Source organism: Hyalella azteca, unplaced genomic scaffold (genome assembly GCF_000764305.2).
Source record: "Hyalella azteca isolate HAZT.00-mixed unplaced genomic scaffold, Hazt_2.0.2 contig9004, whole genome shotgun sequence".
Lineage (NCBI taxonomy): Eukaryota > Metazoa > Arthropoda > Malacostraca > Amphipoda > Hyalellidae > Hyalella > Hyalella azteca.
In genome coordinates, this window is record NW_025939085.1 from 243,473 (window position 1) to 259,907 (window position 16,435).

The 16,435-nt window shown below is 41.3% G+C and overlaps 1 protein-coding gene across 1 annotated transcript; it reads right to left on the reverse strand.

Moving 5' to 3' along the window:
• Positions 1-10,613: 10,613 nt before the first annotated feature.
• On the reverse strand, positions 10,614-16,333 carry LOC108671699 (serine protease 33-like). Its single transcript, XM_018159268.2, has 5 exons — positions 16,206-16,333; positions 15,609-15,757; positions 12,446-12,544; positions 11,204-11,331; positions 10,614-10,932 (listed from the first exon to the last, which is right to left on the reverse strand). Exons 1-5 carry the CDS (start codon positions 16,325-16,327, stop codon positions 10,735-10,737), a joined length of 696 nt encoding a protein of 231 aa, XP_018014757.1. The 5' UTR covers positions 16,328-16,333; the 3' UTR covers positions 10,614-10,734.
• Positions 16,334-16,435: the final 102 nt, after the last annotated feature.

Below are 16,435 nucleotides of genomic sequence, written 5' to 3' on the forward strand. Positions count from 1 at the left end.
TTGAGTTTAATGATACTGTCGTGAAATAACTGCCAAGTGGACGATATTTTATAAATGTCGTGAATGAATGACTTGATGGTAAAGTCTATATATTGTTTGGGGCATTCACTTCGTGCGGTGGTGTAGATGCTGATTTTGGTCAACTTCTAATATAGGTACTGACGTGAAACTATTAGTTTCTTCATCGTTAAGGTCCAGGAAACTCGTTTGTTGCATGTTCCGATTTCATAAATGAATTTCCGTACGGAGTTGTTTTCGAGTAGCTTCTTGAGTTGTAGGAGGGATGAAACGGAATCGGTGACTATGAAGCAGTCATTGGCGTGTCGGCAAATGATATATATTTTTATGTGGGGATTTGCTTCAAGGATCTAATTTTGTAAAGCGGTTATTTGTAAGTTGGCAAGAGTGACACCTGTTCCTATACTGACCCCATACATTTGGAGGTACAGGGTTCCATCTGTGTGGGTGGGAGAGCTGTCAGTCGCGCAATCAATTATCAACTTATTGAATGTTGTTGGTTGCAGCGGAGGGAGAGGGAGATCTCGGGTCTGCGTATGTTAGATCAAAGGCCGTGAAAAATCTTGGAATTAGAGTAACATTTGCGAAGAGCAATTCAACGAAGCGAGGATACCGTGTGGAATAGTTACCCTGAAGATTTGTAAAAACTCGTCTGCACTCAGAGAAATTGATGGGACCTTGTCCAAATAGTGAAGCACTTTTGTCAATACCTGGGTCATCTTGACTCAGTTTAGCCCTGAAAAAGAACGTATCAGTGCTACAGGCAGGAAGTGTGTCACTATTTGAACAGTATGACCCACTTGTTTACCTGCGTGTGTGTTGGTCAACCATCATCACTTGAATAAAACAAAATGCTGCAGTTGAATGATGAAAGCGTTATTCTCGCAATATTTGGAAATATGTGAAAATTTTAAGATATTTTTATTATAGTTAGCAATGAGTTTTTCGCTCCTCAAAGCTTCGTAAAGAGTCTCCAATGATCACCAATATTGAAGTAAGATGTATGGAAAATCTTTAGAAATGCTAGGATTGAAACGCCATTCCCGTCCAGATAAAATGGTCATGTAGGAGTAGGATGTACCGCGTAGAGATGAGGCATGTAGGAGTAGGATGTACCGCGTAGAGATGAGGCATGTAGGAGTAGGATGTACCGCGTAGAGATGAGGCATGTAGTAGTAGGATGTACCGCGTAGAGATGAGGCATGTAGTAGTAGGATGTACCGCGTAGAGATGAGGCATGGAGGAGTAGGATGTACCGCGTAGAGATGAGGCATGGAGGAGTAGGATGTACGAAGATTTCTGTCCTATATATGGGAGTTGTGTTACTCTGCCGTAGAGAATGCACTGACATACGAGCTCCTGATGTCAGCCTCAAGCCGCAGTCTCGTGTCTCTAGAAATTGGTTCTCATCCGCAAAAACTGCAGATGCGAAAAAGTATGTCTAAAAAAATGTATCCCGACTTTAAATTTTTCATTATTTTTAGCAATTATAATATATATTTTAATATAATGTTACATGCTGTGAGCCTTATGGCTTATATACACGACTGTTCCTTTATCCCTTACGTCTATAACAATGATGAATGTAAATTTTTCAAGAAAATTAGACGTAAAATGTAGCATTTTTGATGTAAAAAAGCAGCGTTATCTTGCTAATTTGTTTATGAGTCATAAACTGGAAGATTAATAGGGTACAAGTAAGCAGTATTTTGTAAACGAGTGGTGGTGGTGATTGGTGATTATTGGAGCTTCGAAGACTTGTCCATGTAGCTCCACAACTGTATGGGAGTATATTGCAGACGCAGCCACAACAACTGTGGACACGTGAAGAGGATTGTCAGCACAGAGCGATGCAAGCATCGCAACAATAGCTAATCAACAATTTCAAAACGAGGGTGTATGTTCCAGTATCATTTGTAAACGAGTCCAAAAACTGACTAGCCAATATTCCGGAATCTGTATGAAATTCCGCAAACGCGGACGTCACAGAGTTGTGTCTTTTGTGTTGATGGTTCGTTAATTTACCTTACACTGGTAATAAAATTGGCGAACTTGATCATGTTTAAATAACTTGAGAAATTAATAAGTACGTTTTGTGATGAATAAATAATTGTTTGTTCGCGCAATGTGGTTCACTAGCACGAGCTCTGGAGTCTGTAGTGAAGTATAGCATAGAAACCTCGTCGTTGAAGAATAAACCGGGACGGTCTGTTATATTTTAAAAATAGACCGGGACTGTCTAATGTTAGCGAAGATACGGGCGCGTTATCAGCGTGATCGCGGCCAACGTTACAATCGTTTTGAAAGCATGACATTGATCAGAGAATTGCTATCTATTTAAATATTTTTTAATATTCTATGGAATACGTCTGGATGCTTATCAATTAGATTATTTACGTTACTGTACATTTTACAACACTTCTCTTTAACTTCACTTCTTGTTTGTCTGTCTGCTACAAATCTAATAATCGAAATTTAACACACTTCTACTTATCCTATCGATCTGAAATTTTGCAGACTTGCGTAAAGTCCGAGACAATGCATGAATCAATTGACAGAATAAATAATTTTGAAAATTTAATTTCTTTTATGTATTGAAATAATTAAAAAATTAATTTTTTAAATATTAAAAATTAAAATTAGAAATTCATTGTACATATTTTACATTGGAGACACTGGATTTTTTAGAAGGGTTGTCTTTAAAAATTAATTTTTAAACTTATATTTTAAAGGCTCATATTTTATCAGTTTATTATTTAACTAGCCTTTGAGTTACTAATGCTTTGCTGTCAACAAATTGCACGAAGATCCACAAGCGAAATAAGACGTTCCTGCGCTAATTTGATTGAACCTTGCCGTGTCAATAATTTGTTCAAGTTGTTGAATACGTCAATGTTGAAATTATTGGTTAAAAAATATTATTAAATTCCAAGATGAGATGGAAAAGCTATAAATATTTTCAACTTCTTGATACAAGAAACTTGTAGACGGATGTCGCATGTGGGCACATTTCTACGACGTGGTTCAGTTTTGTACGTACGATGCGGTGGAACCTTCGCTCGATTGTTGCTTGTGGTAAATCGCTGCAATGCTGCACGTCGCAGCTGCAGCAGCTGTACAAGAAGTAGCACAGCAGCTTTAAGTGGGAGGATTGCAGACATTTTCACGGCCAATGCAGCGTCTCTCTGCCGCCTTATACAGCTGCTGTCTATACAGCTGCGGCATAAAGCTGCATCTGTAGTGCCGGCTGCTGGAAATTTTGTCCTACGTGGGACAACGAATATGTTGTAAAAACTACTGCATAGCAGCAACTTATTCGTGTGATGAGTAATAACTAATATGTTGTTTTCTATACGGCTGCCGTTGCTGCTTGTGTAGCTGCTGACTATACGGCTGCTTCTGTTGCTTGTTTAGCTGCTGACAATACGGCTGTCGCTGCTGCTTGTTTAGCTGCTGACAATACGGCTGTCGCTGCTGCTTGTTTAGCTGCTGACAATACGGCTGCCGCTGCTGCTTGTTTAGCTGCTGATAATACGGCTGCGACTTATAATACGGCTTTTGCTTGACGACTGGTGATGATATAGCTGCAGTATCAGAAAGGCATAGCTGCTACGCAAAACTTCTTACACGTCAGGGTCTGATACATTCATGTATACTGAAGCAGCTCCAGCAGATATACTGAAGCAGCTCCAGCAGATATACTGAAGCAGCTCCAGCAGATATACTGAAGCAGCTCCAGCAGATATACTGAAGCAGCTCCAGCAGATATACTGAAGCAGCTCCAGCAGATATACTGAAGCAGCTCCAGCAGATATACTGAAGCAGCTCCAGCAGATATACTGAAGCAGCTCCAGCAGATATACTGAAGCAGCTCCAGCAGATATACTGAAGCAGCTCCAGCAGATATACTGAAGCAGCTCCAGCAGATATACTGAAGCAGCTCCAGCAGATATACTGAAGCAGCTCCAGCAGATATACTGAAGCAGCTCCAGCAGATATACTGAAGCAGCTCCAGCAGATATACTGAAGCAGCTCCAGCAGATATACTGAAGCAGCTCCAGCAGATATACTGAAGCAGCTCCAGCAGATATACTGAAGCAGCTCCAGCAGATATACTGAAGCAGCTCCAGCAGATATACTGAAGCAGCTCCAGCAGATATACTGAAGCAGCTCCAGCAGATATACTGAAGCAGCTGCAGCAGATATATAACAACTCCAAGGAACATATATCTGCTCTTTAATCCAGTAGAAGACGCACGCCCCAAGGCAGGTCCACTGCTTTTTATTTTTGAATATTGTTATTGAATATAAATCATATATACCCGAGCTGTGTATATAGTGATTGAATATCTACCATTTATACCCAAGCTGTGTAAATACTTCGGACCAGTACGACTGTACTGTATTGTACGCAAGCCAGAACATGGAATGGTACGGTCGCGTTCCCGTGACCATATCGATCACGAAGTTCTTTGCCACGTACTGACGGCCGTTTTTTAGTGACTGCTGCATTTCATACGTATTGCTTATATCTGGGCCCATACTTTCAAAAATAGTTAAGAGATCGTAAGTTCATCAGCCAATCATTGACGGCCTTTCAAGCGAAATCCACCAATCATAGACAAGAAAATAGAGCGTAAGTACTTACGTTCATTTAGCGAATTTTGAACGCATGGCCTGGCATGCAGGTCTTTGTGGCTGTTCTGACGTACTCTTCTTCATTACTGAAGATGTCTCACGGTCGACAGTGTCGTGGCATTTTTAAGGGCAGTACTTAATTTTCATTGTTTGCACGGCGCTAATCATATGTATGGTCATGACTTTCTATTAATTCTATTGCTTTCGTGCTGCTTCTCGTGCTGTCTCACGACAAAGTCACGGCCGACGAGGACGTAGTATCATAGATGGCCGTACTTATTTATATATTTATTAGTTTATACACGTGCGAGAATTCGATGATTTAAATTATCAGAGAGTGGAACAATTCTTCAAATGGCGCTGGTAGATCGAAAGGCAGGTTTCAGGAAGCAGTTTTAGTTTAATAACGACGTTTCGAATGCAACAAACATTTAGTTTCAAGTTACAAGAAGCTTTGATATTCGTCTCAAGATCGGCGATGAATTCAACAGGCTTCGTGACACCCTTGACAGCAACGTCAAACTCCGAACTAAACGCAACAATAAAGGCCCCTGCAAAAATGCGGGAGTTATTCGAGAGGTCGGTAGTCTATAAATTTTGCTTCAACCAATGTTTTTTTTCATGATTTGGAAAACATGGAACAAATTAGACTAAAAATCAGGACACCGAGGCGCTGTCTCATTCACCTTTAAACTGGATGGCAAGTGAACCACATGAGACAAGCTCACAACCAGACCGTCACTCGCATTGTGCTGGAGGAACTCGTGCACCAGCATCGTCATCATGCAGTGGCCCGACATTTTTGGGGCTCTCAGAACACCCAATTAGCCTACATGATCGTATAGTTTCTGGATATTGATGAATACTTCTTAAAACACTTTATTAATACACTTTCAAATAAACACATTTAAATAATCAATAAATGATAATATAAGCACATTAACACTTCACTTCATCTTGGATGCTTGCTTGCGAGACTAAGTCTTGACTTGAGTCTATCTCTTGGATTTCAAGAGATTTCAATATTCAATGCTTTTTGTAACAGGAAAATGAATGTTTGTTGCATTCAAAACGTCGTTATTAAACTAAAACTACTTCCTAAAACTTATATTTTATCTACCAACAGCATTTGAAGAATTGTTCCACTCTCTGATAATTTAAATCTATGAATTAATTATATGGTCATTAATAGCTCGTTACAAAAAATAAAATTCTGCCATCAAGTACTAACTTACTAGTTTATAGAAGATTTAATCATGTTGCATGTTTAACTGATATGCTAAGGAAGAGATGAAACGATGTATTGATTTGGATTACAATCCCGAGTCAACGCTGAATTCACTGCCGCACATGTCGCGCTCGTCGTTCCTCGTATGATGAGCAATGCAAACTTCAGACGATACCAGCAACTGTCGCTGCGGTTGTTTTCTACCATTAATTATTAGGAGGATGAATACAGCGGAACTTAACTATTCTTTAATAGAACGGGAACTATTAGCGATTAACTGGAGTGTCAATTTTCATTATTTAGTTGTTTGGCAAGCGCTTCAAGTAAGAAGAGACCACGCACCTCTACATTGGATGAGACAGAATAAAAACTAACATTCACGTCTGTCAAGATGGTCACTCAGCTTACAAGGATTTGATTTTTTGATACAAATTATCATAAGAAGAGAGCGTTTTTTTAGCTGATTTATCAACAAGAAATTTTCAGAAATATTGTTATATCCATACAAATTTATTTGTGTAGTATTTGCCTCTGTCTTAAATCGCGAGGTGATAACAGTAGAGATGTACTGTGCATGTTATAGTCGCAAGCTCGAGCGTATTTTATCTTAGTGTGAGGTTATGTAGGGAATTGGTTGTGAATAGACAAAATTGAAGATATATTGAAAGAGACGATGAAATATTGATAGGAAACGCGGTCTGTATCGGTTACCACGCGCTCATGTATTTTACATCTGTTGCTGACGCTTTAACTACAGACTTCGTCTGAAGTTTAATTATTATACTTGCTCGTGTTGCTCCTAGGTAAGTATCAGTCTCTTACTTTGCCTGTGTTGCTTAAGTATCATTCGCTTAATTCGTCGTGTTGCTCAAGTATCAGTCTCTTACTTGCTCGTGTTGCTCAAGTACCAGTCTCTTACTTGCTCGTGTTGCTCAAGTATCAGTCTCTTACTTGCTCGTGTTGTTCAAGCATCAGTCTCTTACTTGCTCGTGTTGCTCCAAGGTAAGTATCAGTCTCTTACTCGCTCGTGTTGCTCAAGTACCAGTTGCTTACTTGCTCTTGTTACTCAAGTACCAGTCTCTTACTTGCTCTTGTTACTCAAGTACCAGTCTCTTACTTGCTCTTGTTACTCAAGTACCAGTCGCTTACTTGCTCGTGTTGCTCAAGTACCAGTCTCTTACTTGCTCTTGTTGCTCAAGTACCAGTCTCTTACTTGCTCTAGTTGCTCAAGTATCAGTCTCTTACTTGCTCATGTTACTCAAGTATCACTGGTTTCATTTAAGTCTTGAAGTGTTCCTACTTCAGAAGTATCATAACATCTGCGCCAGGGGCCGCCGACACAGACGCCTCCCTTAACGATCAGGCGCGCAGTGCAGGCTTGGCAGAGGCTGGCCTCCCGTCTTCTGTACTTCATCATTGCAACGGTCCACTGGTGCAGTGGTGGGTATTGAGGTGCATGATGCAGTGCAGTGCACACACAGTCATGCATCAAGAAGTATGCAGTGCACACCCAGTCATGCATCAAGAAGTGTGCAGTGCACACACAGTCATGCATCAAGAAGTGTACATTAGGGTCGCCTGCCGAAGACCACCACTGCCCTGGATGTAATGGACCATCATGATTCCTGCCTTCCGGAATGTAGCCTTCAACACTTCAAGCCGTCCGTATCTAGGCCGTGGGTTGTTGTTGTTGTTGTAATTGCCCATCCTGGCAGTGGCGACTAGGGAGGGGGGGTAATAGGTCAGTTTTTCCGGGCACTTGGTACCACTGGAAGTTCTACGACCATCACTGGCTCGCTGACCCGCCAGAACCATTTGATTGCATTACACAACACCCTGGACAAGCCAGGTACTCATTTATCAACCAGAGTTGGATGAATGGCTGAGTTGACCATGAGCTGAGCCGTGGGTCGAACCAGCCCTCGGTCGAACGGCTATTCGATCCGCGGCCTGGTGGTGCACGGCAGGTGGTGGTCAAGGCCGGAAGAGGACAAAGCCGAGTGGTGCACGGCTGATTGGTGTAGGTCCGGAAAAATCCAAGGCGTTCGATTCAGGGCTTATTGGTGCACAAAATTGATGGTGCACGGCTGCGCTCCCGTACATTGCACGCCCATAATGCATTTCTCGTTAAGCTATCAATTAAAGGCTTGCATCTAGTGGTTTGGATTGCCTGGCTCCGAACTAGTGTGCTGAAGAACATGGCGTTTGGTCAAGGATCACGAGTCACACGAACATCACGAGTCACTATCAAGAATAATAGCTTCACAGGGAAGATAACTCTCACAAACATATGTATGTATATATATGTGTAGATGTTAGCATCAATGAAAATAAGTTTCAATCTTAATTCAAAAGAACCTGGCAAATAACTGGCAAGAGATCCCGACTCGACTTGGGAAATCGAACTACAATATTGGAAACGGTTGTTGGTGTAGGGGACTCTGGGAGAGGGGGGGAGGGGTAGCGTGGAGGGGCTGGGGACGGCTGGGGGNTGAGTGTGTGAGCTACTCACATTTTTGAGTGTGTGAGCTACTCACATTTTTGAGTGTGTGAGCTACTCACATTTTTGAGTGTGTGAGCTACTCACATTTTTGAGTGTGTGAGCTACTCACATTTTTGAGTGTGTGAGCTACTCACATTTTTGAGTGTGTGAGCTACTCACATTTTTGAGTGTGTGAGCTACTCACATTTTTGAGTGTGTGAGCTACTCACATTTTTGAGTGTGTGAGCTACTCACATTTTTGAGTGTGTGAGCTACTCACATTTTTGAGTGTGTGAGCTACTCACATTTTTGAGTGTGTGAGCTACTCACATTTTTGAGTGTGTGAGCTACTCACATTTTTGAGTGTGTGAGCTACTCACATTTTTGAGTGTGTGAGCTACTCACATTTTTGAGTGTGTGAGCTACTCACATTTTTGAGTGTGTGAGCTACTCACATTTTTGAGTGTGTGAGCTACTCACATTTTTGAGTGTGTGAGCTACTCACATTTTTGAGTGTGTGAGCTACTCACATTTTTGAGTGTGTGAGCTACTCACATTTTTGAGTGTGTGAGCTACTCACATTTTTGAGTGTGTGAGCTACTCACATTTTTGAGTGTGTGAGCTACTCACATTTTTGAGTGTGTGAGCTACTCACATTTTTGAGTGTGTGAGCTACTCACATTTTTGAGTGTATGTGCTACTCACATTTTCCAGTTTTTTGCCACTCTTATTTTCGAGTGTAATTTGTTCCCGCCTTGTGTATGTAAGCTAGCATGCGCTAGTGCACTGCTAGTTCAATACTAGTAGGAACGACTTTTGGGGCTCAAATATGTTAATAATAGAATATTTAATTTCGCGAAATTGTTATATAATGAAGTGGTTCATACAAATGGTAATAATAGAACGTCTCTTTTCGCGGAATTTTATATTATGAAGTGGTTCATACAAATTTATTTTTCCTAGGTGAGCGTCTTGGCCAAAAAAACTTTCTAATTTACTGACGGATCATTTTAAAAGTTGGTAAAATTATGGATAACGTGAAATTCATAGAAAACGTCATAAAAGCAGGCACTGAAAAACTCTATCTCCTCATTCAATTCGTGCTACAAGATCGAAAGACATTCGTAAAGACCAAATCTATCGATCCACTGACGACTTTCTACAAATTCTAATTTATTTGAGTGGGGATTGGGAATTTTCTTCTTTTTTATTTTCGCCCTCTCACCCCAACTGTTTTTTCAATATATAATACAAACTAAAGCGTAATCGAGAATATGACCTGGGAATCGAAAAAGATTTTTTTATGAATCGAATTATCTATCTCAATGCTGTAGCTTGAAAATCAAAAGAGGAGATAGGTTTTTGAGATGAAAATTTAACCTTTTCAGGAGAGCCAAAAAACGGAAATTTGTGATCAATGAAGGTATAGGTTTTACTTGCGCTTCCACGGTTCTCGTGAACGAACAAATGAACACACGAACATGGCTTTGGGCTTTTAAGATGACGCATTTTCTGGACCTTTAAAATGAGCCTAAAAAACGGAAAAGTCAAAATTTTCGTTTTCTGGACCTTTAAAATGAGCCTAAAAAACGGAAAAGTCAAAACTTTCGTTATCTGGACCTTTAAAATGAGCCTAAAAAACGGAAAAGTCAAAATTTTTGTTTTCTGGACCTTTAAAATGAGCCTAAAAAACGAAAAGTCGAAATTTTCGATTTCTGGACCTTTAAAATGAGCCTTAAAAACGGAAAAGTCAAAATTTTCGTTTTCTGGACCTTTAAAATGAGCCTAAAAAAACGGAAAAGTCAAAATTTTCGTTTTCTGGACCTATAAATGAGCCTAAAAACGGAAAAGTCAAAATTTTCGTTTTCAGGGCCTTTAAAATGAGCCTAAAAAACGGAAAAGTCAAAATTTTCGTTTTCTGGACCTTTAAAATGAGCCTAAAAAAACGGAAAAGTCAAAATTTTCGTTTTCTAGACCTATAAATGAGCCTAAAAACGGAAAAGTCAAAATTTTCGTATTCAGGGCCTTTAAAATGAGCCTAAAAAACGGAAAAGTCAAAATTTTCGTTTTCTGGACCTTTTAAAATTAGCCTAAGAACGGAAAAGTCAAAATTTTCGTTTTCTGGACCTTTAAAATGAGCCTAAAAACAGAAAAGTAAAAATTTCCGTTTTCTGGACCTTTAAAATGAGCCTAAAAACAGAAAAGTCAAAATTTCCGTTTTCTGGACCTTTAAAATGAGCCTAAAAAACGGAAAAGTCAAAATTTTCGTTTTCTGGACCTTTAAAATGAGCCTAATAAACGGAAAAGTCGAAATTTTCGGTTTTTGACCAAGTCGCTGCCCTTAATATTAGCATGGAAGTTCAAGGGCTCATCCGAAGGCCGTGAGTACAGGGTCGCCCTGGGGGAAGGCGATGCTCTTGATCCAGGCCAAGTGTTCACCCACGCGCACGAAGGCCATCGCGTCACCCTTGCAGAAGTTACTGTTGTCACCCCCCACCCCCACCACCAGGTACGTCCCCCCGTTGATCTCCTCCTCCAACAGCACGGGGGGGTTAGCCAGGAATTCCTGCCAAATATTATATATTATAATATACAATATATAATATATAAGCCATATTAACTCAGAGGATCTAATGAGCTAAATATATCTCTTTGACTACACTTCAATAATAATGTGTGAGAAAAACTATCTACTCTTTTTAATAAGTTGAAAGAACCCGGAATGTTGGGGGAGCAGGCAATATGTTGGAGGTACAAGTGTACTCACGCATGCCAGTATGTTGGAGGTACAAGTGTACTCACGCATGCCAGTATGTTGGAGGTACAAGTGTACTCACGCATGCCAGTATGTTGGAGGCACAAGTGTACTTCTCAGGCGGGACGTTGAAGTTCACAAAACGCGAGTCGGAACAAACTTGGTTGATCTGCCGCCCCACAACCTCCAGGCCGGTCCCGAACTGCAGCTCTGAGTGCCACAAGCGACTACTGATCAGAATTTGCATTTCTTTTCAGTACAAACTTATTTGCCTAACTAAATATTTGCCTTCCTAAATATCAATCTTGTTAGTATAATATAAAATTTCTCTCAGAGACATGTGCCAACTAGTGAACAAATTCTAATTAAATAATCAAGTGTCTAGTAAAATGCCGGAACATGCCTACTCGCTTTGCCTAATTAACCTTGGCCCACCTAGTCAGAAATTTGCGTTTTATAATTCTGATTCAGGCATTTGTAGTTAATATGTAAATTGATGGAAGCTATTAATTTATAGTCATTGTCTAAATGGATATTTGATTGATATATATATATATAGAATGTAAACCTAATTTCTTACCAGAATATCAGTTGGGAACATCGCAAAAATTGGATTTTAAAATTCCAAAAACTAATATATGCATTACACAACGAGATTCGGTTATCAAGCGATAGTTTTAATTCGAAACATGATTTATTGCGTGTCTTAGTAATTTATTCTCTTATACATTCGACGTTACGTTTCTTGGAGAAGAAAAAACATTTATTCACTCTTTTGCCCATTATTCCTTAAGTCCTAGTGCGATTAAGATGTAAATTTTTGTTAACTTTATACACTGTAAAGTATGCCACAAAACATCATTGCTAAAGCCTGCAAACGTTGTAACCGCAATAGTAGTTATGACTGCATTGGTAGTGCTCTCATTCATCATTTGCAAGCACAAACTGTCATAAAGCCTCGGGCATTTAAAGCTAACGAAATCAAAAAATTCTATTCAAAATTCTCATCACTAAATTGTCGTTGAATTTTCATAGTGGATTTTATCTACATCCCAAATATTACGATATTGCTATGAGTAGAATAGTAAATTAATATAAACTTGCAACAATTATCTGAATGCAAGAGAAAGATGTTATTGATGATGAGAGCTTTTAGGGTCGGGGGTCAGGGGGGATGATGGGGGTGAGGATGAAGGGTCGGGGTCAGGGGGGATGCTCAAGGTGAGGATGAAGGGTCGGGGTCAGGGGGGATGATGGGGGTGAGGATGAAGGGTCGGGGGTCTGGGGGATGTAGGCTGTAGTCAGTGTAGTGGTAGCGTCTTACGTCCAGCATCATCGATGCTGTAGCCGGCGCTTAGGGCCGTCAGGCTCGACGAGTTGTCGTGCGAAAGTGGATGTTGCACGCACACTGGCTGAACGTTCGCTGAACAAAATACAATAAATTATATTAATAAAGAAAATTAAAAAATTATTTGAATTTTATTAGTTCGTTACTTAATATTACCATTATTGCGGAGAGATTTCAAATCAACAACATCAGTCACAGTTCGGCCTCATAACTGTATAATGAGAAAACATAAAATACAAACATTTAAGGTTTCACTGATGTTTTTACTTAAATTTTATTTTATGTTACGTTTATTTCAGAATTGACATACTAGATTCAATTTACACAAGTGACTGCCCGATGTACACAAGCGACTGCCCGATGTACACGAGCTATTACCCGATGTACACAAGAGGTTACTCGATGTACACGAGCGATTACCCGATGTACACAAGAGGTTACTCGATTTACACGAGCGATTACCCGATGTACACAAGAGGTTACTCGATGTACACGAGCGATTACCCGATGTACACAAGAGGCTACTCGATGTACACAAGCGATTACTCGATGTACGTAAGAGTGTAGAGGACATTCATCTGGCACGGCAACAGCGGCCAATCTTCAGCGCCACGTCAGCAGTTACGTAGCCAATAAGTACACGTAGTTAGCCTTAGTCATTAGCTCGTTGAAATTCGTGGCAGGTGGAACACGCACTTCTTGTTTCCACTCTCGGGTAAGCTGTAGTTACGCTTAGTTCTAACTTCGATCTGAAATCACTTAGGCCAGATTAGTGCTCGTGATTTTCGACCAATCGATTAGGTTCTCTTATCTGTTCCAAACATGGTAACCTTGGCTCCTCGATCATCCCATGCTTGCCATTTCGATGCGAATAACCATAAATCGGTTATTAGAATAGAATAGAAGTGTCAGGTGATCTTTTCTGTGTCTACCCCGGACAGAAGTGTCGGCGTTGAAGAAATAGGCCCATGGCCTTTTGCCGATTCTTGAACTTTTTGTGACTTGATTCACAAGGGATCCAGCCTTTTGAACTCGATCTTTCCATAACTGACGATTGATTGAGATAGCTGCTGGACTTATTGCCTGGTCCGTAATTTGCTAGGCATTTTAAGACTGAACATATGCTCCTGCATAGCTTCGTCTAGTCTGTTTTTGAAGGCGTTCATACTCTGAGCGTCAACGATGCTATCAGGGAGGCTGTTCCACATGTCGGTGACTCGAAGCGAGAAGAAATGTTGTCGCATGGATGTGTTACAACGATGTTTTTTTAATTTATAGCCGTGGCCCCTGATGTTGGTTCTTGTTTCAAATTCTAGTAATCCTTCTGGGACCTTGTATAAGCCATGAGTATACTTGTATACTTCAATGAGCTCCCCACGCAGACGTCGATAACTGAGGCTTGGAAGCTTCATAATATTTAATCTTTCCTCATAGGACTCACCTTTCAAGCCCGGAACTATCCTTGTTGCGCGTCTTTGAACACTCTCTACTAAATTTTTGTCCTTTTCAAATTTCGGTGACCACACGACGTTTCCAAACTCTAGGTTCGGGCGCACGACAGCAACAAACAAATGCTTCATCGTTTTTGCATCTAGTAACTCGAAAAAGCGTCTGATCAGTCCAAGTCGTTTATTGGCTTTATTAACTTGACCTTCAATATGCTTAGAAAATTTCACCTCTTTGTCGATATTAACTCCTAAATCCTTTTCCGTTGTCGACTTCGACATCATCACTCTGTCGTTGCAACCGTGTCTTCTCATACTGTAATCTTGCTGTTCATTATTATTGTTGACCCCCGTGCTCCTTGCTGCAGATAGACCTCCTGACTGGCCACCAAGGGGCTACTCATCCACGAGTAATACGTACTAGCTCCTCATCCTCCTACCATGGTGCTTTAAGCTTTGAACTCAGCCGCACCACTTTCATCTTGGTGGAACCTGGCATCCTGGTGGAACGGTGCATCCTTTTGGAACCTTGAATCCTTTTGGAACCTTGCATCCTGGTGGAACCGTTCATCCTTTTGGAACCTTGAATCCTTGTGCAACATTGCATCCTGGTGGAACCGTGCATCCTGGTGGAACCGTACATCCTGGTGGAACCTTGCATCCCGGTGGAACCTCGCATCCTGGTGGAACCTCGCATCATGGTGGAACCTTGCATCCTGGTGGAACCTTGCATCTTTTTGGAACCTTGAATCCTTTTGGAACCTTGCATCCTTTTGGAACTTTGCTTCCTGGTATAACCTTGCATCCTGAGTGGGACCTTGCATCATTTTGGAACCTTGCATCCTTTTAGAACATTGCATCCTGGTGGAACCTTGCATCATGGTGGAACCTTGCATCTTTTTGGAACCTTGAATCCTTTTGGAACCTTGCATCCTTTTGGAACCTTGCATCCTGGTGGGACCTTGCATCCTTTTAGAACATTGCATCCTGGTGGAACCTTGCATCCTGGTGGAACCTTGCATCCTGGTTTGGAACCTTGCATCCTGGTGGGACCTTGCATCCTTTTAGAACATTGCATCCTGGTGGAACCTTGCATCCTGGTGGAACCTTGCATCCTGGTAGAATCTTGCATCCTTTTGGAACCGTGCATCCTGGTGGAACCTTGCAACCCCGGCGATCTCACTACCCCCGCTGTTCAAGGGCACCTGTAACCTGGCTTCCTTTACTTTTCCTTCTTTGATTTATATTGATTATTAAATACTAAGTAAGTTACGCGTTTTTCGATTTGCCTCCCGTGGCGAGGTCTGGTAGCGTTGGTGTGACTGCAGTAGATTCCTTGTCTGAACTAACCCTGTACCGTAATTAGAATTTTCCAGCTTCTCTCTACTACGGTTGGAGTAGTGGTCCCGAAATCCTTTACAAAGAAGCTACTCGATGTACACAAGCAACTACTCAATGTACACAAGCGACTACTTTAACTCGAAACTCGGTCTGTTCCACAGGTGGTGGGAGGATCTTGGACGTGGTGCGATGGACGTCAAGTATAACTTTTACTGGTCCTTGGATCCATTCCTTGCTTCCTAATTCTGGCTGACAGCTCTCATGTAATACCCGCCCTGGCATCCGCTGGGGCTCCAGGCGAATGTCGTGTCAGAAGTGATATCATGAACTGATGTTATAAGATAATAACTCACAGCTGAAGCTGACGTTAGTCGCGAGCTTGACGAGAGCCACTGAGTTGTGGTCGCTCCCTCTGACATAGTAAGGAGGTGTCAGCTGAGCCTCAATTGGCACGTACACTGCCGCTGCTGGACCAGCGTTGTACCCGACAACCGCGTAGTTTCTGCAGCAAGTCAAGCAAAATATCAACAAAGATCATCACAGAAATTACGTCATCCACGATCTGTTCAATGTTAGATGAAGCATGTGATAAAATGCTACATCAACTGGGTTTCCCGTCATGCTATTTCCCCTCATTTAGCATCTGAATTTTATTTTCGGTTGAACTATTTTTATTCCCCTTAATTCACTGAAAGTGTATGTTTCAATTCATTACTGAATGAATTTTTAAATTCGTTACTGACTTCTTCGTGTAACAGTGAAGTCTATAACACCGAGACTGCTGAAGTCTGTACATCGAAAAACGGAGATGTCTGCATTAAATGGAAGGTTGATCCAATGAAACCATAAACATTATGTATGTTGGCAAGAGTCGCATGCTGTTTAATATTTAGATGCCACGAGTGTTTTCTCTATAAATAAAAGATTTCTTCTTAAGCTCCTCTACTCACACTTGATTGTTCTGCAGACATCGAGCGTCGGTGAGCAGGAACTGCTCAGTGAGCAGGACGGCCGTGCAGCTGCTCTTGAAGCTCGCAGCAACTTGGCCGCTCGCCTGCCCCAAGCCTGCCATGAACGGCCACTCCTGTCTCTTATACACATCTAGATGTGTATAAGAGACAGGAGGATGAGGGGTCGAGGGTCTGGGGGGATGATGGGGGTGAGGATGAAGGGTCGGGGG